Below are 21,845 nucleotides of genomic sequence, written 5' to 3'. Positions count from 1 at the left end.
CTAGTATCGGCCTAACCAATGTGGTAAAAAGGGCTTTGGTTACATAAGGGTCACTAAATTCTTTAGACCATCTCTTCACGAATGATAGAACACCTCTAGCCTTATTGGCAGTAGTCATAATATGAAGGTTGAAACTAAGTTTAGCATCCATCGTAACTCCCAAGTCAACAAAATAATTTACTGATGCAAGACAAAAATTATCAATTACGTAAGAGGCTGCTGGCAAAGATCTCCGAGAGAAGCACATGAACTTACATTTATTGATGTTCAGCGGCATTGAATTCGCGTTGCACCAAGCAACTAAGCAGTTTAAATCCGCTTGAAGCAATGGACGTTCTTCAATAGACTCATAAGACCTAAAAAGTTTTACATCATCAGCATACATTAAAATTTTGGAATATTTTATTATGGTACAAATATCATTAATAAATAGCAAGAACAGAATTGGACCGAGATGACTGCCCTGTGGGACGCCAGAAGGAACTTTAATGACCTCTGAAAGAGTATTTTTAAAAATTACTTGTTGCGTTCTACCGCAGAGATAAGAAGATATCCACTGAGTGAGACCTGGTTGGAAACCAAGTCGATCTAGCTTGTGGATAAGCAATGAATGGGAAACTTTGTCAAATGCTTTACTGAAATCAGTGTAAATAACATCGGTGTGAAGATTTTCTCTAAATCCATTAGAAACATGCGTTGTGAATTCAAGTAGGTTGGTAATGGTAGATTTGCCTCTACAGAATCCATGTTGAGAGTTTGCAATCAATGCAGAAATGGAAAATGTTAGCTGATTAGTAACAATGGCTTCAAACACCTTTGGGATGGCAGACAATTTTGCAATTCCTCGATAATTTTCTACACATGACCTACTGCCGTTTTTGTGGAGGGGTATTAGAAAAGATTCCTTCCAAGCAAAAGGAAAAACTCCATGTTTTAGGGACATGTTGAATAAATCAGTTAGGGGCAGATAAATGTGTTCAGCACATCTTTTGAGAAAACATGTGGGAATTAGATCAGGACCGTATTTATAAGATTCCTTCAAAGAAGTTAAATATGTAAGAACCTCTTCTGGATATATTGATGGAATATTAATTGCGTTAAGTGAGTCAAGTTCATACGGGTATTCACTAGACAAAGAAATTAATTCAGCGGAATAGTTAGATTTGAAAAATTGTGCAAATAAATTAGCAATAACTTGATCGTCGCTAGAGAAATCATCACGGTATTTCATACCAGAAGGAAAGCCTTTAACCCTACGTTTAGAGTTCACGAAATTATAGAAAGCTTTCGGATTGCAAGTTATTTTCTTTTTCATGGCACAGAGATAGGTATTGTAACACTTTTTATTTAATTCAAAATATTTATGACGCAATATAGAGTACTTCAAGTAGTCGGAGTGTGACCCCGTCTTCTTGTACAGCTTGAAGGAACGCGTTTTTTTGTTTTTTAAAGATTTCAGTTCTTTGGTGTACCATATTTGGACTAGTTCAGTGAAAACACGTTTACGCTTAGGTACATGTCTGTCCAGAATAGCGTGAATGACGGCGTTGAAGTCAGAAACGTTTTTGTCAATATCTGCACCGTATTTAGGCCAAACTATTGTAGATAAAATTTGGTTGAGTTTATTAAAATTAGCCTTCGCGAATTCGAATCTAAAACTAGAGTCGGTTTCTGTGGTAGTGCAACTCCGAGAACTTTCTTCCAATTCGTAAACTATTTCCAGCGAAGGATGGTAAGGATCCTCAGGTACAGTAAGAGGTTCACCCCTCCTAAGAATGGATTTTGAAGTATCATCAACAAATACCAGATCAAGTACCCTCCCGTACATGTTTGGAACTATATTTATCTGTCTTAGGCAAAGTTCAGTTATTTCTGCTAAAAAGTCGATGCTGGAGAATTTTGAAGAAACCGGTACAATACCATGGTCGGATGTGGTCCATGATACGTGCGGAAGATTAAAATCACCCAAGACAATTATCGAGTCAATAGGCTTCAACAATGAACTGATATCTTTCAGTAACGAAATATGGTTCATATACACCGAGGGATCTGAAGATGGTGGGATATAGCAAATGGCAATATAGGTAAAACCTATTCCCAGCTGGGTTCTAATGCACTTAAATTCCGTAGCTTCAATAACAGGTAAATCTACCTCAGCGGAAGGTATAGAAGAATGTACCGCGAGCAAAACTCCACCTCCAACTCTGTTCAAGCGGTCATTTCTATATATTTGGTAATCATTGCAAAGAATCTCCGAATTAAAAATATGAGGCTTTAACCAAGTTTCAGTAAAAGCGATGATATTGTAATTACAGTTAAATGATCTCAAGTATAGATCAGTTAGTTTTGTGTTTAGGCCTCTTACATTTTGATAAAATATATTAAGGACAGGTTTAATATTTAGTTTTTTGCAGCATTATTGGTTTGAGGAACGGTAGCAAGATTACGAATATTAACGTTGCGTCTATGCTCGAATTCACGTACAAAGGCTCCGGGTGGCCAAAATGAATTATTCAAAATTGTTTCAAAATGTTGCGCTGATACGTCAATCCTAAATGACGAAATGTCTCTAGGATAATTAAAATTAAATTTACGAATAGACACATTTTCAGATTTAAGTTTACTTATGATGTACGACTTCAGGTCCTCTTCTGTAGTGTCTCTCTCGAATCTGGAGACGAAAATCGACTTTTTAATCGGGACAGTAATCAATCTACCAGCCGGCGGTTCAGATTCCGCAGAGGGGTTTTGGGGAACCTGGTTCCTTTTTGTGGAGGGTACAGTAGATACAGCTGAATGAGCATTCGATGTCGATGGTTGAACTGCCAAGGGACTCGGAGAGGACAGATTTATCAATTCAATAGTTGGGGGTGGAAGATCTGGAGGTGAAGGAACTTTGGGATCAGCAAATTAATCATTATGTCTACACATATGTCCATACAAGCAGCGGAGAGCAACGCACATACACATGCATATATCTGAGATACTCCCAAATGTGGGCAATTATTTGTGCAAGTATCACTCACATATACACGCACATATGAGAAGCTATACACGTGTATCTGTAGCTATAATTTTATAACTGGTAACTAAGTAAATTCTGGAAACACCTAGAAGTATGGAACGAGGAAATCGAAAAGTATAAAAGAGCGCAATCTGAGCAATCATGGATTCAGTTTGATTTAAGCACGCTATTTGTCGAGAAGTAGTAGTGTTATTGTGAAGTACTTGAATAAAGGCCATTTTGCATTATTGAATAGTGGAGTTATTTATTCAACAGTTTAGTGATTCGAACGTTAGTAGAAGGTTGCAAATAAGAGGAATTTCAGTAAATTCGTTACAATATACACGTTTGTCAATTGATTGTCCAAAGGAGGTCCTTATAAACTGAAACCGCAATTTCTAAAGAGTTTAGCATACGTAAACGCAATTTTTATGAAATTGAAATTGAATAAATTGGCTACAAGTCCACATGCCCTGTAGCTCTGCAGGTTACCACTAGTTATGAGAGTTCTTTTGCCCGTTGTACCAGGGGTCACCTTGGGGCAAGCCCCGCCTATACACACTATGTGCCCTTTTATCATTGACATGGATGTGGAGTCCAACGAACGTAACAAATTAAACACCTACCACTCCCTGCAGACTTTGGAGGTACACTTTTTCTCAACATGCCTTACGAAATATCTACTGTAGAGGTATGATAATAGAGCCATGCTAGAACAACAGGATTTTTCGTGTATTTTTTTCTGTCTAGCGGTCAAGCAGCCATAAAGATATGAGTCATTATCCACAATTTTTCAATAAAATTGCATATTTTACTGATTCTCAATAGATATGTATGCACATAAATCGTGCTAAAGCATATTATTATTATCTTAGATGACCATTGCGTTTTCATCCTGAAGGAAATTTCTATCCCGAAAAACCACAATTTCGCCCTAAACAGTAACGGTATGGCTACCCTTCTAGCAAAACAACAAACATTATGAAACTTCAAAAATCACCAAATACGCCAAAAAATTTTGAGTGGAACTACCTTCTTTTTGATACCATGGTTAAAAGTATTAATTTCTTCTCTGGGACGTTGAAGTAGTACACTACGCTCAAGTGTCCCATTAAAATTAGGCAAAACTTGTAATTTTTTTTTTTGCCGAGTTGTTCATGGGCAGCGGTTTGCAAAGCGTGAAGATCTAAAGCTGTGTAATACTTAAATTAATAGAAATAAATGAAATAAAAACACCCATATATTACATTAAATATAAAGAGAGGTGGGCACAGTCTTTTTTTTTAAATATATAACAAGTAAAGGGGTCTAAGTTCGGGCGTAACCGAACATTATATACCCAGCGTGAGCTTCAATTGTACATTTCATTTCAGATAAATTACTTTTCTACATAAAAGGTGGCACCGCCCGTTTAAAAAAAAAATGTCTCCCCATTTCCTCTTACAGTAAAACTTGATAAGTGAAATATCATTGATTGAAAACTATTTTTTGCTAAGTTATAAGCTTATTATTCTAGAATACGACCCTTTTAAACTTGTTTTATATCTAAGTTGCCGTGGTCTTTAACCGATCCCATCCATTTTTACTAGAAATATTTTCAGCTATAAGGAAAATATGTGTACACAATTTCATTACGATCCGTTAATTTGGCTCCCGAAATATAGAAAATAGCTTAGTCATAGAAGGGGCGGTGCCACGGCCATCTTTAAAATTTGAAGTTTTTCCTATTTATTGTTATAAAATCCACTTGGGAAATGATATACCATTGATATAAAGCTCTTTTTTTTGCATAGATTTAGCTTATGTTATTCGTCCACGACCCTTTTAAAAATCTTTTATATACGATTTCATTAATTTTTCTTCAAAGCATTCCTTGTAGTCAAGGCAACCTCTCTGCCGAATTTTGTTACAATAGGTTTAACGATTTTTGATTAATGATTAATAATATTTGTAAAATTTTTTTCAAATTTTTATCAAGAGTCTCAATATCAGTCCACATGTCAAATTTCAACATTCCAGGTGTATTATTTACTAAATAATCAGGTTTTTTGTGTTTTCCAAAATGTTATATATGTATATAAAAAGTGGGCGTGGTTATCATCCGATTTCGCTCAATAACAATCTATTCTGGGTCCAGATAAGCACGTGTACCAAATTTGGTGAAGATATCTCAATATTTACTCAAGTGTTAACGGACGGACGGACCGACATGGCTCAATCAAGTTCTTTTTCGATACTGATGATTTTGATATATGGAAGTCTATATCTATCTCGATTCCTTTATACTTGTACAACCAACCGTTATCCAATCAAAGTTAATATACTCTGTGTGCAAAGCATGCTGAGTATAAAAAGGCATCGTAGCTATCAAATGTGTTTCGAGTAGCTTTGCTACAAGAATTTCCTTTTTATGCATGGAAGACAAAAAAATGCCCCTCATTCCCCTTTTATCAAATTTTATAGTGAAATATTCCTCAAAGAGGGTAATTTCACAAAATCTGGCGTCACTGGATGTTTGTAGTGTTGAAAATTGTTTGCGTGAGTATATCATGACTAGTTAATGCTTCATAGTCCGCATAACATCGCCCTTACTTTACCTCCAATCAATTTCAATTCTAATAGTTTAAAATTATATTGTTATACATATCTATATATTCCGTTAATTGAATATTTGCGCTTGTATTTTTTTTTTATTATTTTTTCTACATTCGCTTTACACTAATTGGTGATTGCATTTAATTCAGTTTAATAGTGTATAGTGTTGTCACTGCCTGCCCGCCTGACTACGAAACAAAAAGTGTTTTTTTTTTTTAATATTAATTTAAATATTTTTATATATGTAAATATATATGTATGCTAAATATTAAATCAGTTTGGTTTAAGTTCTTATTTAAGTCAGCACTAACTTAAATAATTTCAACATTGTTTTAGTTATTTTCCACAAACGGGAAATACTTAATTTCTAGGTAATTTGGGTTCACTGAATTCCAAATTTTTTAAATACAAATTATGAATGAAAAATATACATCTACTCATACGTAAGTCGTGCAATTTTAGCATAGGGTAAAAGAGAAAGATATTAGGAGTAATTACATATGTACATGATACATTCTTATTTAAAGCGGTTATTGGTCGTACTTCTTGTAGGGGTTGTGAGCCCCATTAGCTTACCCCAATTATCTGGTGGTTGTTTTGAAGCATAACAGTGTAACTGCTTACACATATATGTACATAGTTTGAACAGCATTTGAAAACCAATTCTCTTTTTAAAACCTTTTATCGGTTCATGAACACCACCAGTGACCCAATTATTAAAAAGCGAATGATGCTAGTAAAAAAAATAGGGACACAAATTGTTTGTAATTTTTATCACTTATTTTCTCTGTTTTATTTTCTTTAATGTAAAGACCAAAATACATGTGCAGCAGTTTTGCATGCAGCGCTGCTGGTTTTGCTGCTGTTGGGACATTTTGTAAACATATATGCAGTTAGTTATATTTACCTGGCAGCTCCATACAGCCACTTATGTCAAATTTTGAACGTTTTTTTTTTCAAACTAACTTAGTATTGATTCTTTTAATCCAAAATCAAATTTAAAATCCAATAACATTGTTATGAATATACATTTTCGATTTTATATTAATAAAGAAATTGATATGATGGAAAAATAGGCCTGATTACATTCACCACGGCGGCTACAAAGCGACATCTGTCAAATTACTTTTACCCATGTTCTGATGAGGGTCGTTATTTGCGGCGCGATAGCGCAGCACGGCAATCAATTACTTTTTTGTCAGATTAAATCTAATTATATTTCTGGCAAGCGACAGAGAGTGGCGCCCTTTTTTATTTTTTTCAATAAAAACTAAAATAGAAATAAATAACAGAACATATGGAGTTGTTCTTTGGCACCTTTTTTCAACATATCTAACTTTTTTTTAATTTTTGCTACCGTTTGCTATAATTCATATGTTTATGTGAGTGCCGCGTTGTTGTTGTTGTAGTGATAACGTTACTCCCCAAAGGCTTTGGGGAGCGTTATCGGTGTGATGGTCCTTTGCCGGATACGGATCCGGTACGCTCCGGTAACACAGCACCATTAAGGTACTCGCCCGACCATCTCGGGAACGATTTATATGGCCACATTAAACCGCCAGGCCTTCCCTCCCTCTCCACCTCCAAGTTCCATGTTATGAAACAGGATTCTCCACGGATGAGGTGAGGTTGACAATTGGGTTTAGAGAAGCTATATAGTGCGCTGGCACCCTGAAAGGGTTGCGCTACACAACCCCTTGAATCTGGTATTTTAGTCGCCTCTTACGACAGGCTTACCTACCGCGGGTATATTCTGACCCCCTAACCCGCTGGGCACTGCCGCGTTCAAATTGATGATGCAGCCATTTCTTGGCTACTATAGTCACCAAGCTTTGCATTTTTGTGGTTGTCGCCTGTAGATGCCGCGCTCAATGTAATTAGACCTAGTGTGTTTAAAACCTAGCTGTGCAGCGATTCTGCACTTGTATTGGACATAAAACCAAAACGTGTAAAATTATGCAGCAAAAACAATGCTAATCAACTTTGAAACCTTTTCGAAAAACCCGATATTTTTGTTTTCAAATACGGTTTTATATATTTTTCCGTATAAAAAAATTCAAACTTTTTGAAACTTCAAACATGTACTTTGTCATATTAAAATTAATGTAACTACAAGACTGCATACTAAAAAAAGTTATACAATTTAGGAATTATTCCTGAAACTTTTTAAAACCTAATTTTCCAATTTTATTCGAAAACGGCTTCGAAATTGGTTGGGTTTCGTTATACAATTACTTAAAGATCAAGAGCCGTTTTCGCGTGTGAATTTTAAAATCAGTCTGCCCTTTAAACACAAATTCTGTTCAGAAAAAAGTCCTAATACTGATAAAATTTCCTAATATAATTTCTTCGCAAGTGTATATATTTTGTTACTAGCTTGTTTTTACGTACACTTACTTGTTTTTATGTACGATTTTCAACCTCCGTCGAAAGCATTACTCTTTGAAACTGGTTCATTATTGTGCTTTTTATAAGATGTTTTTGAAAGTGATATAAGTTCCTATTTGTTAATCTTTTTCAAGTTGTGTTTTAATTGTAACTATAGAGCCAACCAGCTTACTAAACTAAGCATTAACCAATATATTTCGTAAAATTTTTTATCTATACCTCTTTCAAAAATTATCCACCATTGTTTTTTTATATACTAATTTAAAGAATTGTTGCAGATATTAGCTTAAGTTAGATGTTTAAGTGTATTCATTTTATGGTGGACAGAAAAATTTCTCACAATAAAAAAAGTTGTGCCGCATAAATGAAAGCGTGGCAGTGAAACGCAGGCATATATTTGAGCTGAGAAAAGAACTGAATCGGAATAAGGCGTACCTAAAAACATAATAATAATAATAATAGACCGAACGGATTACCCACCAAAGTCCGACAAACCGAAATGTGGAGCGCAACTGCACGTCGCACGGATTTTGTTATTGTCGAGTCGTTGATGGGCGGAGGTTTGTTAAACGTAGAGATCTAAAACTGCTCAGCTACAGAATAAAAATCATCACCTGTGTTTTATATATGTAGACAGTTAGAAATTATACATATATATATGTATCTAGTTCACTGTTAAATAAGTGAACAATCTTATTAGTTTTTTTTTTTAAATCTTTATTTTTATTTTGTTAGGAGTTAAGATAGGATCGAACAGTTTTCTTTATAGTAAAAACTTAAGCCGTTATATGAATGAGAGTTAAAGTCATGACACAAACACCGAAAAAGTTCATTAAATTCCAAATTACATAGTTTACACTGCCTTAAAAGAAAAGGTTTGTAATGCCTTGACGCTCGTGATGCAACGTTAAATTTTACTTTAGGATTCAAGTATAATAGTAATGGTAGATTTTACAAGATCCTTGTTGGGAATCAAAGTAGAAATGGAAAATGTTAGCTCATTGGTTAGAATAGCTTCAAATGAGATGGCCATTAACTTTGCGCAATTCATCGATAGTTTTCTACCCACTTGTTAAGGGGTATGAGAATAGACTCGTTCAATGTTTTAGGGACAGATTGAATAAAACAGTTAGAGGCTGATAAATATGTTCAGCGCATTTTTTAAGAAAACCCGGAAATTACGCCAGAATTGTATTTGTAAGATTTCTTCAAAATGCGTTAAATGTGAATAAACTTAATATGAATTTGGAGCTTTTGGGCCGATTTAATTAAATAAAACGGGTTTATTTTTTTATTTCCGACGCGTTTCGACACATTTTCGGGAATCTATTTATTAAATACGAAAAACATATATGTTACAAATACAATAATTGGTATTAATGTTCAATAAACATTTACATATATGTTTTTCGTATTTAATAAATAGATTCCTGAGGAAGACACGAAAATGTGTCGAAACGCGTCGGAAATAAAAATGTAAACTTTTTTTATTTAATTAATTCGGCCTAAAACTGCAAATTCATATTATATAACTAAGCAAATATTTGGCCCAACTCAATCATATAGTGAATAAACTTAATCTGGCGATATGCTGGAATATTAGTCGTGTTGAGAGACTTAAGTTGAAACAAATATTCATTAGACATTGAATTGAGTCCAGCGGAATAGTAAGATATGAAAAATTTTGCAAAGAAGTTGGCAGTATCTTAATATCTATCGATTTCCAGGAAAGTGTGGTAAGGGTCTTCAGGTACAGTAAGATGTTCAACCCGTCTAAGAATAACTTTGATGTATCATTAACAAATACCAAATAAAGAACCCTCCCGAAAATATTAGAAATTATATTTACCTCTTTAAGACAAAGTTCAGTTATTTCGGTTAAAAAGGCTTTGCTGCACAATTTGGAAGAAACACGTACAATATTGTGGTTAGATTTGCCCATGATATACATATGTATGTGGAAGATTAAAGTCGTCCAAGACCAAAATGGAATCAATGGATTTCAACATTGATCTGACATTTTTCAATATGATCCATATATACCGAAGGATCAGAAGATGGTGGAATGTAGATTTAACCCATTTCCAGCTTGATTCTAATGCACTCGTATTCCGTAGTACAAAGCAGACAATTTACGATTCAGTTCATTGCTCACGACTCAAAAAAAATGTACATTAGAGTAAAGCGCCAAAATATGTTGAAAATGTTCCCCCCAGGGGTATACATTTTCGGTGGGTGTTTTGTTCGTTTTGTACTACTTTAGTCAGGTAATAAAATAAGTTTAATTAAAATGAAATAAAAAATAAAATAAAGTTAAACTAATTTCAATATAATACATACAATAAAATAAAAACAAATACAATACAATACATACAATAAAATAAAAAAAAAAAATACAATACAATACATACAATAAAATAAAAAAAAATATACAATACAATACATACAATAAAATAAAAAATAAAAAATAAGAATAAAATAAATAAAAATAAAAGAATAAATAAAAATGAAGTAAATAAGAAAATGTAAATAAGCTCAAATAAACTCAAATAAAATAAAATAAAATAGAGTAAAATAAAATATAATAAAATGAAATAGAGTAAAATAAAATAAAATAAAACAAAATAAAGTAAAGTAAAGTAAAATAAAATATAATAACATGAAATAAATATAAATAAAATAAATGAAAATAAAATTCAATTCAATTCAATTCAATTCAATTTTATTTCTAAAATATTAGTACAGTAAGATTTACATCTCTTTTTGCACAACAGAAAAATAACACTCAGATCCAAAAATAAGTTAAAAATAGTTTACGATAAATTAACGATAAATTAAATTAAATCAATCAATAAGTATATTTATTCAATTTGTGAAAAAGTATTTATATAGGACATCCGTGAAGTTACTTCCGTTCAATTTGCTTTTTATGCCAGCATGTATTGAATTCAAAATTCTAACAGCATTGATGAAAAACATTCTAGTAGAGTTCTTAAGGTTAAAATATGGCAACATGAGGTTAAGACAGCGCTCTGACTGTGGAAGGATAAGTTTTTCATAAAGATAATTTGGAGTCTTCGTACACATTAAACGAAATAGAAATATACAGTTTCTGGCTTTTAAATAGGCAGCGATGTCACATCCCAGTAGCGATGTTCTCCATGCAGACATGTGGTCAAACCTACGTATTCCATATACATAACGCGTAATTTCATTAAATACAATATCAACTTTATGCGCCGACTGAGAGTCAAGCTTGCTATATACTAGTTCAGAGTAGGTTAGGGTAGGCAAAGCCTCTTTCGAATATGAATTGGAGTAAATGGTGCTGACTGCCTCAGGTTACGTAGAGTACTATACACTTTGCCTACAGCTGAACTTATGTTGTTTACACAACTTAAATTTGTGTTAATAATGAAGCCCAAGTTGGTGATTTTTTCAACTATTTCAAGAGAGCTGTTGTTTAAATTAATATTACGAATACTAGTAAGATTTATTTTATTTTTGAAAACTGGTAAGACATACGACTTATTTGAGTTAAGTTGAAGGCCATTTCGTGTAGAACATTGTGATATAGCTAGTAAATCCTCATTCAGCTTTACCGCTATTGCATTAATATTATCAAAACGACCAGATAGGTACAGCTGAACGTCATCAGCATATGCATGCATACTTACATGCCGACCTAGAATGGACCCTTGAGGAACGCCACAAGTTATGGTTTTGATCGTTGATGACACTTCGCCAATCTTGACTCTTTGACACCTATCCGTTAAGTAACTCCTCATTAGACAAATAGCAACCTTACCAAATCCATAATAATACGTGAGCTTAGAGCAAAGTAATAAATGATCAACAGAGTCGAACGCTTTAGAGAAGTCAAGTAAACATAGGAGGGATATTTCACCTTTGTCATAAGCCATACGCAAGACGTCCATAATTTTAACCATAACTGTTGAACAACCATGACCCGCCCTAAACCCAGATTGATAAGGGGAAAGTAGACTTTTTGCTGTAATGTGAAACGTAATTTGTTCAGCCATTGTTGACTCAAAAACTTTCGACAAGACGGGAAGAACACTAATTGGACGAAAGTCATCCGGAGAACAGGCGCGCTTATTTTTTGCAATGGGGCGTACGTAGGCAATTTTCCACGAATTAGGGAAGCAAGATGTCGTAATACAATGATTAATAATGTGCGTCAGCGTGCTGACGATAAAGGGCATAATCAACTTCAAAAATCTAATAGGTAAGCCATCTTCGTCAACAGCGTTAGATTTTATATTATTGAGGCATTTAGCGACATGGAGCTCCGATACAGTTGAGAATTCGAAAGGGACGTCAGAGTATTTGCTAGAAGGATATGGAACAAACTGCGGTGTGGAACTATTATTCGAAGCACTAGATAGAAAGACCTCATTCAAACTATCAGCATTTAACGTACATTCTTTTGTATCCTTACATCTTATTCGAATACTCTTAATATAAATAAATAAATAAATAAAAATAAAATAAGTATAAATAAATAAAATAAACTAAAATAAAATAACGTAAAATAAAATAAAGGAAGATGGAATAAAATAAAATTAAGTTAAATAAAAATAAATAAATAAAACAGACGAAATGATATGACACGAAAAATTTAATGAATGAAATAAAATAAAATAGTAAGGACCGAAAGAAAACTTTGGAAAGAAAATAAAATGAATGGCTGATTTGCAATCACTGGGCATCCGCCTTCTTCAATTTAAGTTCAGAAAGTAGCCATTGAAGTTCATAAAGTTACAACTGAAGTTCAGAAAATTAAAATAGAAGTTCAGCATTTCTATTTGTAGTTCAGAAAATTACAATGAAATCTAAAGTTAGCGTTGAACAAAGTCTGCTAGATACACAAGTAATTTTTAATTACTACACCTTTTCTCTCCTCCCACTATTCATCGGCCATTCCGTGTCACACCTTACAGATTTCTAAAATGTATGCTGAAATAAAAGTTGAATCTACAAAGAGGATGAAAGCCACTCGCTTATTCTGATTAAATTTCTTTTCGCATGTACGGTTTAGTGCTATTTGTTATCTCTCCTCGGCAACTGTGTTTTGTATTATTATATTACGATTTACAAAAATTATAAATTATGATTTTTTGAATGAATTTTTGCACTATATTGTAATGGTAGTTAGAAAAGCTCTGAATTAAAATTGGTCAAAAGCAAAACAAAACTCTACACTAAATGCAAGCACCGAAAAAGGTAAACAAAAAATTCTATTCTAATCATTTTTTTTTTTAATACATTTTGCGAAAAAACATTCTATTACCGTTCATATACATAATACTTATTTTTTATACGTATTTGTATTTAATAAATAACTTTTTCGAAACGTTTTCGTTTTTGTTAAAATTATTATAATCTACTCTTCATGTCATTCGTTTCTAATTAATTAAAGAAAATTTCAATTGCAGTTTTGCAAACTATAGTGCATACTATTTGTTTTGTTGGTAATTTTGAGTGATTTGTAATCGTATTTTATACGTAAAAATTTACAATTTCAATATTTCACTTAATTCAATTACTACTTATTAACTACTTATTACAAATGTTTGAAAACTGCAGTTATTTAGGCATCACAAAGCGTTTAATCATCATCATTGTATTGATTTGTTTTTGTAGCACAGCATTTTTATCGTCATTCATTCATACATGTACTGATTTGACAATATGATTTTTACACTATATTCCCGCGGTTGTGCAAGGCTTCGTCACTCATCCGAATCAAAAGGACACATATATTAAAAATGAAATATTTTGCTGCGTTCAAAATTTATGCTATACTTTATATATTTATTCATTAATTGCGAAGGTCTCCCCCTTACTCTTCTTCCAAATTGCGGTGTCGACTGAAATACTTTCTTGATCAGAGCGTCTTGGTCCATTCGCATAACATAACATAGCCAGCGAAGCCTTTGGGGTTATATTCACTGCATGATCTTCATATCTGCGTAAAGCTCATACAGCTCATCATTATACCTGCTTCGATACTCGCCGTGGGCATCACGCACAGGCCCATAAATCTTCTGGAGACCTTTTCTGACGAACACTCCAAGAACCATCTCAGCTTCTCTCGACACTGTCCATAACTCCGAGCCATACAACACGACAGGTATGATGAACGACTTGTGGAGCGTGATTGTGGTTCGTCGAGAGAGTAAAGTAGTGCTTTGTTGGCAAGAGTTATTCACCGTTGTACGTGCAAGATGACATTGTTTTTGCTGTTAATTCTGGAAATAGAAGAAATTCCTCAGATTCTCGCATTTATATTCGTAAACAGTGACGTGGCTGCCAAGGCGCGAATGTGTCGATTATTTATTGGATGACAGCAGGTATTTTGTCTTGTCCTCGTTAACCGTAAAACCCACTTGTTTGTCGCTTTATGTAATCCAGAGAAAACAGAACTTACGGCGCCATTGTTCCGGCCAATAATATTAATATCATAGCATATGCCAGTAACTGTACGCTATTGTATCATCACGGTTTAGTTCTGCTGATAGAATTATCTTCTCTAGCACTATTTTAAGGAAATCGCAATTCTGCTTGGCCATCAGCTACTGCTTACTCGTTTAAGAGTCTCGCCTTGACTTCCTTATATTAAAGAACCTACCATACCCAAGCAGCGCATGTGCTCATGCTTTCGGACGATCATCGCCACTCTAGACAAAGATATCGCGCCTTCTGTAAAAAGTGAAAGTGTGAGCCTCTTGCAAGTACAATTAACGCTTTCACAGTATTCAATACATACTTTCTCGTCAACACCAGATTATTCTCATTTATATATGATGAATTCGCATTATCATTTGTTGATTTTTCATATACAATTGACTGTTTTCATATTAAAGAAACGCTTTCTCATATCCAAGTGAATACTCTCAAATGTAGACAGGCAGCTCTTTCCCGTTTTCATTTGACGATCTCTAATTTACAGATGACTCTTCTCCTATTATTCTTATTTACCATTGACTATTCTCTTTTCCATATGACGCTTTCGAATTTACATTTGACGCTTTCTAATTAACAAGGTACTATTCTCATTTCCATATTACGGTTTCTCATACACGATTTCCTCTTCTTATATTCAACTGACGCTTTCTCATTTACAAGTGGAAATGGCGTAGATCTCTGCCAAGACATCGGTTATGTCGGTATTAAATTTTCTGCAGTAGTTTATGAGAGATGTGGGTGCAAACATTCAGACCCAAATAAGCCCTCATACACATTTTTATTAAATATATATTTGTATTTTGTACATATTGGAATTGAGTCTGTCGAGTTCCATACCCAGTTCACTCGAGCATTCTTACCGCTTCCGATATATAACCTTGTCTTAATCTAACGGCGGCCGCCGTGGTATAGTAGGCAGCTCGCTTGCCAACATACGGAATCTCCCTGATTATGTCCCCTGGTAGATACAATCATTATGCTTCTGAAAAAAATTATGTACCCTTGGTAGCCATCGGCTGGCCGTCCTAATGTCCATCACCCGTTTGGAGTTAGTATAAAAAAGGTCTTCTCATCTGTTATCGTTATCGTTGTAACACTTCTTTAAAAAGGCAGCCATTTGTCATCGCAATGATCTAACGGTAACACAAGAAGCAGCATCATCAGGGATGTATCGTAAAAAAATTGCTGATATACATATATGATTTGCTTTTATATCTCAATTAAATAATGGCTTGTGTCAAGTGGGAGCACAAGCGTCAAGCAGAACATACATCGTGAAAGTCAGGCTTGAATCTGAATAAGTAAGATTTTAGACTTTAACACCAGGTAGATTTTCCAAATTCTCTAGTATTTTGGATAGCATAGCCGCTTTTGGATCGACACAAGGTTATTATTATTATTAACGAAAAGTTCAAGAGTTGCTTTACAAATGTACTAATTTGGTCCCTAAAGACTCTTGACAGAACTGGTGATGTTTCTCAACGCTTCCTGCCATAGCTAAATGAGTTCCTATAGCCACCAAAAAACCGAAGGTTTGGGGAGTGCATCGTCCTATGTAGAACATGAATCCGGCTCGCAGGGGTTCTAGCACGTTTGGGTACCAGCCCTATTCTCTTCTGAACAATGCCATTTGATTACTTTGACGATGTTATCATTGCGGCTCCGGCAACCGGGTTAATCTTGATATTGAAATTATCCGATAGGAGAAGCTATTGCTCTGGGAAATTTTGTTACGCGGCTGATTGTTTGAATGTGAGTTATAATCTCAGAGTAATTTTTTCAAGCCCAACGTTGGGCGCCATTCATAGGTGACTGATTTTTGGATAGCGTGAAGCGGGAACGAGCTGGTATTAGAACGGGTTAGTTCTTAAGAATCGATGGTTTTAGAAACTAAATTTCTCTTTAAAGAATGTTGGCTCGAAGTCGATTTCAAACTCATAGTGCCTTAAAAAATATCCTCAGAATGGTCACTAGAGCATTTTCCCCTTATGGGACTGTGTCCGTCGTACAACCATCCATATTCATGAAAGCAAAATACCCAATTTCAATCATTGTGAGTAACAGTGATTTGCCAATCTTTGTGAAAAAGTCGCTGATAGCAATTTTTTGCTCAACACTAGTTCTTACCTGCATGTCAGTTGAAAAAAGAAAGAAATGATGACGTCGCGCATCCTCAGCCAATGTTTGAAACATTCCCATGCAAATGAAATTTCCTTTCTTGATACCTCACCAGTTCACAGTTCGGATGGCCCGTTTAGTGATTTATAGTTTGGGCTTCACTGGCTAGGGGCCGTCATATCATAACCAAATTTATAAACAGAGAATTGGCGCATTTACTTACTTACTTACTTACTTACTTACTTAATTGGCGCTTAACCGTCTAAACGGTTATGGCCGTCCAACAAGGCGCGCCAGTCGCTCCTTCGCTCCGCCAACCGGCGCCAATTGGTCACACCAAGGGAGTTTAAATCGTTTTCCACCTGGTCCTTCCAACGGAGTGGGGGCCGCCCTCTACCTCTGCTTCCATAGGCGGGTTCCGATAGAAACACTTTCTTGGCCGGAGCATCATCTTTCATTCGCATATCATGGCCTAGCCAGCGCAGCCGCTGCGTTTTAATTCGCTGGACTATGTTGATGTCTGCGTATAGCTCGTACAGCTCATCATTAAATCTTCTTCGGTACTCGCCATCGCCAACGCGTAGAGGTCCATAAATCTTTCGAAGAACTTTTCTGTCGAACACTCCCAAAGCCGCTTCATCTGCTGTTGTCATGGTCCATGCTTCTGCCTCATATAAGGACGGGTACGATAAGTGACTTGTAGAGTATGATTTTCGTTCGCCGAGAGAGGACTTTACTTTTCAATTGTCTACCTAGTCCAAAGTAGCATTTATTGGCAAGACTGATTCTTCGCTGGATTTCAGTGCTGATGTTGTTGCTAGTGTTGATGCTGGTTCCCAAATAAACGAAGTCTTTTACTATTTCGAAATTATGGCTGCCAGCAGTAGCCTGGTTGCCAAGGCGCATATGCGCTGACTCTTTGCTCGATGACAGCAGGTACTTCGTTTTGTCCTCATTCACCATCAAACCCATCTTTACCGCTTCTTTTTCCAGTTTGGAGTAAGCAGAGCTAACAGCGCGGGTGTTTAGGCCGATGATATCAATGTCATCAGCATATGCCAGTAATTGCACGCTTTTATAGTATATTGTTCCAGTGCGGTTAAGTTCTGCAGCTAGTATAATTTTCTCCAGCATCAAATTAAAGAAATCGCACGATAGGGGGTCACCCTGTCTGAAACCTCGTTTAGTTTCGAACGGCTCGGAGAGGTCCTCCCCAATTCTGACCGAGCTGATGGTGTTGCTCAACGTCATTTGGCGCATTTACACTTTCAGCTAATGCATACTGCATAAACATCATATTTTATGTTAAATATTTAACCTCAACATGGCGCTTTCATATATTATGGTTTTCATGCAATTTCGATTTACATAAATTAGTGTTATTTATTATAAACCTTTGATGTATTTTACTAAATTTTCGAACTTTAACTAACAACATTTTTTTTTACGTTTCCTCCTATCATTTAGTTGTCACCTGGACGTGAATGCTCCGACACTGATATGGAGCCCCAAGCATCGCAAAGTCAGGATTGTGAACCAACTCCACCACTGCAACGACACAATTCAACAAACTTCTATCTGCCTCAAGTGGAGGCAGGCATGAGCAATTTAAATAATGGTGGCATAGCAACTGGTGCCGGCATGATGCCCAACTCAGGTGGTGGTGGGGGAGCAGGTGGTGGTGGTGGAGATTCACCACGTCATATGCGAATGTATCACCCGCGACATAGTCCATTGGCACGCCAACGGTGAGTTTATTAGAAATATGTACAGCTGCGAACAGGAAAACAGCAGTGGTATTTTCTATCAAGTTTTGACAGTTACATTCTTCTATTTTTAGTTTCGATAATTTAAGAAAAAAATATGCATTTTTAAAAGAAACTATGCAAACCAAACTCGAAAACGTTTTCGAAAAGGTTCGAAAACTCCAGAAAATTTTACGAAAACTTTATAATTTTAAATTTTCTGAATTTAGGCGTTTTTTAACCTAACGCTTTTGGTGCCCAATCAATTTTAGTGCTAGTTAAAAGAAAAAAAATTCAAAAATGAATGCCAATTCAAAACTGCACACTGAAAAGAATCAAGAAAACTCGAAATAAAAAGTTCGATATTTTCGTAAATTTTTTCCCAACTTTTTCGAAAACGTTTTCGAGATCAGTTGAAACCTTCATAGAAAGTTAAACTATCCATAATAAAATTAGACAAATTTAATGGTCCAAATTTGATGAAAATTGCCTCTGCTACGCAGGAAAAAATTTAGTTTGTTGTGTTGCTCTATATAAAAAGTATGTACACCAAAATTTGTTTTGATATTATCCGAAAAACGGAAAAACCTCAATTAGGTACCATGATTTACGTTATAAAATAACTCTGTCCTCTTGGCACATACTAGACGTTTTCTAGGACCTAGCTTAATAGTTGCCTCTGTCAACTCTAGTAGCTGGTGCCCTGACCTAGCGAGCGTAGGACGCAAACACAGGACATGGTCAATCGTTTCTTCCTGCAGCGCGCATTTCCTACATCAGTTGTTACTGACGAGGCGTAACTTATAAGAATGTGACGCCAGAAGGCAATGTCCAGTTAGCCAGCCAATCGTGAGCCTTAAGTCTTCTCTCTTTAGAGATATGAGCAACTTTGTGAGTATAGTGTCATAGGATTTCAATATTATCTTAGAAATTTTGCAGTACATGTTTTTGTCCATACATTTCCTGCTTGATGGATTAAATGCAATTCGTGCCTCCTTTTGATATAACAAAAGGGGAATTCGCGTATATCGTTGATATCCGTCCCCTCCATATACGCTGTGATGGACGCTCGCATCCGCACCTATCACAAGTCGTCTGCACCTTTCTTGATCCACCAGCCTTTTGAACTCAACTGGTGGGACCTTCACGCTATGGGCCATGTAACACGATGGTAGGATAAAGAACCTTTATTTTTTCCATTATATTACGGTCACCGCTAAGTTTTATGGGTGTTTTCTCACCATGACTGCAGCTCTAATTCTGCTTTCCGTAATAAACGTTCAGAAACCTTTTCTCTATATGGAAGCCATGGCTCCTGTATTAGCGCCACATTAAACGAACCCTCCTCAAGAGCCAGGAGGAGCTCGCTTGACGCCACTTTACAGTGTTGGAGGTTTATCTGTAAGACCCGCAGCGCCGTTGAGCTTGTATATCGTCTAGTGCGTGGATCGGTTGACAGTTCGAAAATGCGTTCTATCTGTAAACAGTTAAGAAACGGAAATTTTAAAATTTATTTATGAGCTGTATACCTCAAAGCTTGGTTCAAATGGCCTGTGTTTGAATGTATGGAACGTAGGAATTAAGGCGTTTTTTAACCTAACGCTGCGATTGGACGCGAATGGTGCCACATAGAGTGGTACCGTGGAACTAAATTGCTGATTCTACCCGACCAGGGCGAACCGGATTGAGGTAGCGCGTTTTTCCAACAAATTCAAAAATACAAATTATTTCCTCTCAACATATGATATCTAAATATATATATACATACATATTCCACACATAGGTCTAAAAGGAGTTAAGTCAATAACATAAAATGCTGAGCGTTACCCAACTCAATCCGCACCGACCTATATGTAAGGTTAAATCAGGTTTTTTTTTATTAATTTGCATTCCACTGGCGCATATGGGAAGGAAGTTTGTTTCCATTTTTTTTTTTAAATAGGATTTTTTGAGTTGATCTGTGTTTAGATCGAGGTATGCGATATGTGCTAAATAAAAAGAACAGTCTTCATTATTCTTGTATTTATACATATTTTTTTACAATTCTATTTAAAGCGGCTTGGAGCCACAGCGCGGCTACAATCCTAACGATCCACTTTCGCCCGATCATCCAGCTCATCCGAGCAATCAAGTCGCACAGCAGCAGCGTAGTGGGACAACAGCAACGCCCACACTGCAGCAACGAATAAAACCATTGGGTGTGGCAACACCGTTAGTGATGGCAAGCCCCGTTAGAAGGTGAGTATTTAGCCAATGAATTCGTCCAATGCATGATTGCGCGCGCTACAAATGTGGTGGAAATTAGGGAAAAAGTTGTAAATGCAAATATGCAAATATTAGGGCTTACGATTTCTTTTTGCATCTTCTGAGTAATTCGATATTTCAACCTTCACATAACGTATAACCCCAACTCAATGCGGTCGAGTTGAGACGGAATATGTAAGGCAGCAAAAAAAGTTGTTCGCAGCTAGGAAGCGTACGCAAACAGAGTGTTATGTCTATATTTTATGCAAATCTTTATGACCAAAAAATAAGATCTAGTTTATTCATTGAGTCACGATTGCGATGTTAACAGTTTTTCGTTGTTGTATTTACAAAAATCAAACTCTAGATCACTAAAAGTAAGACCATCTCTATACGCTATACGCTACCGTGCGTGTTAAAAAACTTTAAGATACCTATGAAAAAAATTGCAATATTCTTACCAGGTGAGACCTAAACTCAGTAAGAGCAGTTTGCACCATCTTGAATTAGTCACTTTTCTTTTCCATGCTAACTGAATCATTCATCATCAGTGTGCAAGCCAAAAGTGTGGAAAAAGTCAGCTGTTTTGCTAGCTTTCCTGTATTCTGAGTGAGTTTTTGCGAATCGTTCTACAAAATATTCACAACTATCGATTTTACCAGCAATGTTAGTTAAATCGAAAATGTTAAAGGAAGCTATCTGAAGAAATTGCTCCTCGTATCAAACTTAAGCAGAGATGATGAAAACGTCCCTTAGTGGGATATTTCAATGCACTGCCTATCTCTTCCCTTAACAGCACCACTTCGCTGTCAGCCTACCAGCTCGCTTACAAAGAACGGCCTGTCGTAGAATATTTTAACTTTTTCAACGACATTCGCCATCGCTATATAAGCGAATAGATAACTTTTCAGCAATAATTTTTTATCGATACTCGTTAATCTGTGATCCGCTATTGTCGGTAAATAATAAAACTATACTTTAAAAGCCGTTTCCTCAAGTAAACTTTAAGGTTTAACTGTTCGATAAAAACATTTTTGTGAACCAAATTTGTGTTTCTTTCTTTGTTTCTTCTTAGACGATCGGTTCAAAAGTTATTATAATTTGTCTGATCAAATTTTTTTCTCAAATTTTACACTCTACGTTTCGCTAATGTTCATTAGCATCTTCAGGGGTTTTGGCAAATTACAAATTAATAAACTTATTTTGAACAAACAATATTTTTAACTGCGTTAGTGGATAGCACAATCAGTTTGACAAGC

The 21,845-nt window shown here is 35.5% G+C and overlaps 1 protein-coding gene across 1 annotated transcript in view; it reads left to right on the top strand.

Moving 5' to 3' along the window:
* The window catches only part of Zdhhc8 (zinc finger DHHC-type containing 8), a 218,518-nt gene that overhangs the window by 150,978 nt on the left and 45,695 nt on the right, over window positions 1–21,845 (top strand). The window contains exons 7-8 of the mRNA XM_067784855.1: window positions 18,065–18,345; window positions 20,398–20,580. Of these exons, the coding sequence (XP_067640956.1) occupies window positions 18,065–18,345; window positions 20,398–20,580 (464 nt within the window). The remainder of the gene's footprint in view (window positions 1–18,064; window positions 18,346–20,397; window positions 20,581–21,845) is intronic.

The sequence above is a fragment of the Eurosta solidaginis genome, chromosome 4 (genome assembly GCF_040869045.1).
Source record: "Eurosta solidaginis isolate ZX-2024a chromosome 4, ASM4086904v1, whole genome shotgun sequence".
NCBI lineage: Eukaryota > Metazoa > Arthropoda > Insecta > Diptera > Tephritidae > Eurosta > Eurosta solidaginis.
Note: the sequence above shows the minus strand (reverse complement) of the source record. Positions and strands in the feature narration are given on the sequence as shown.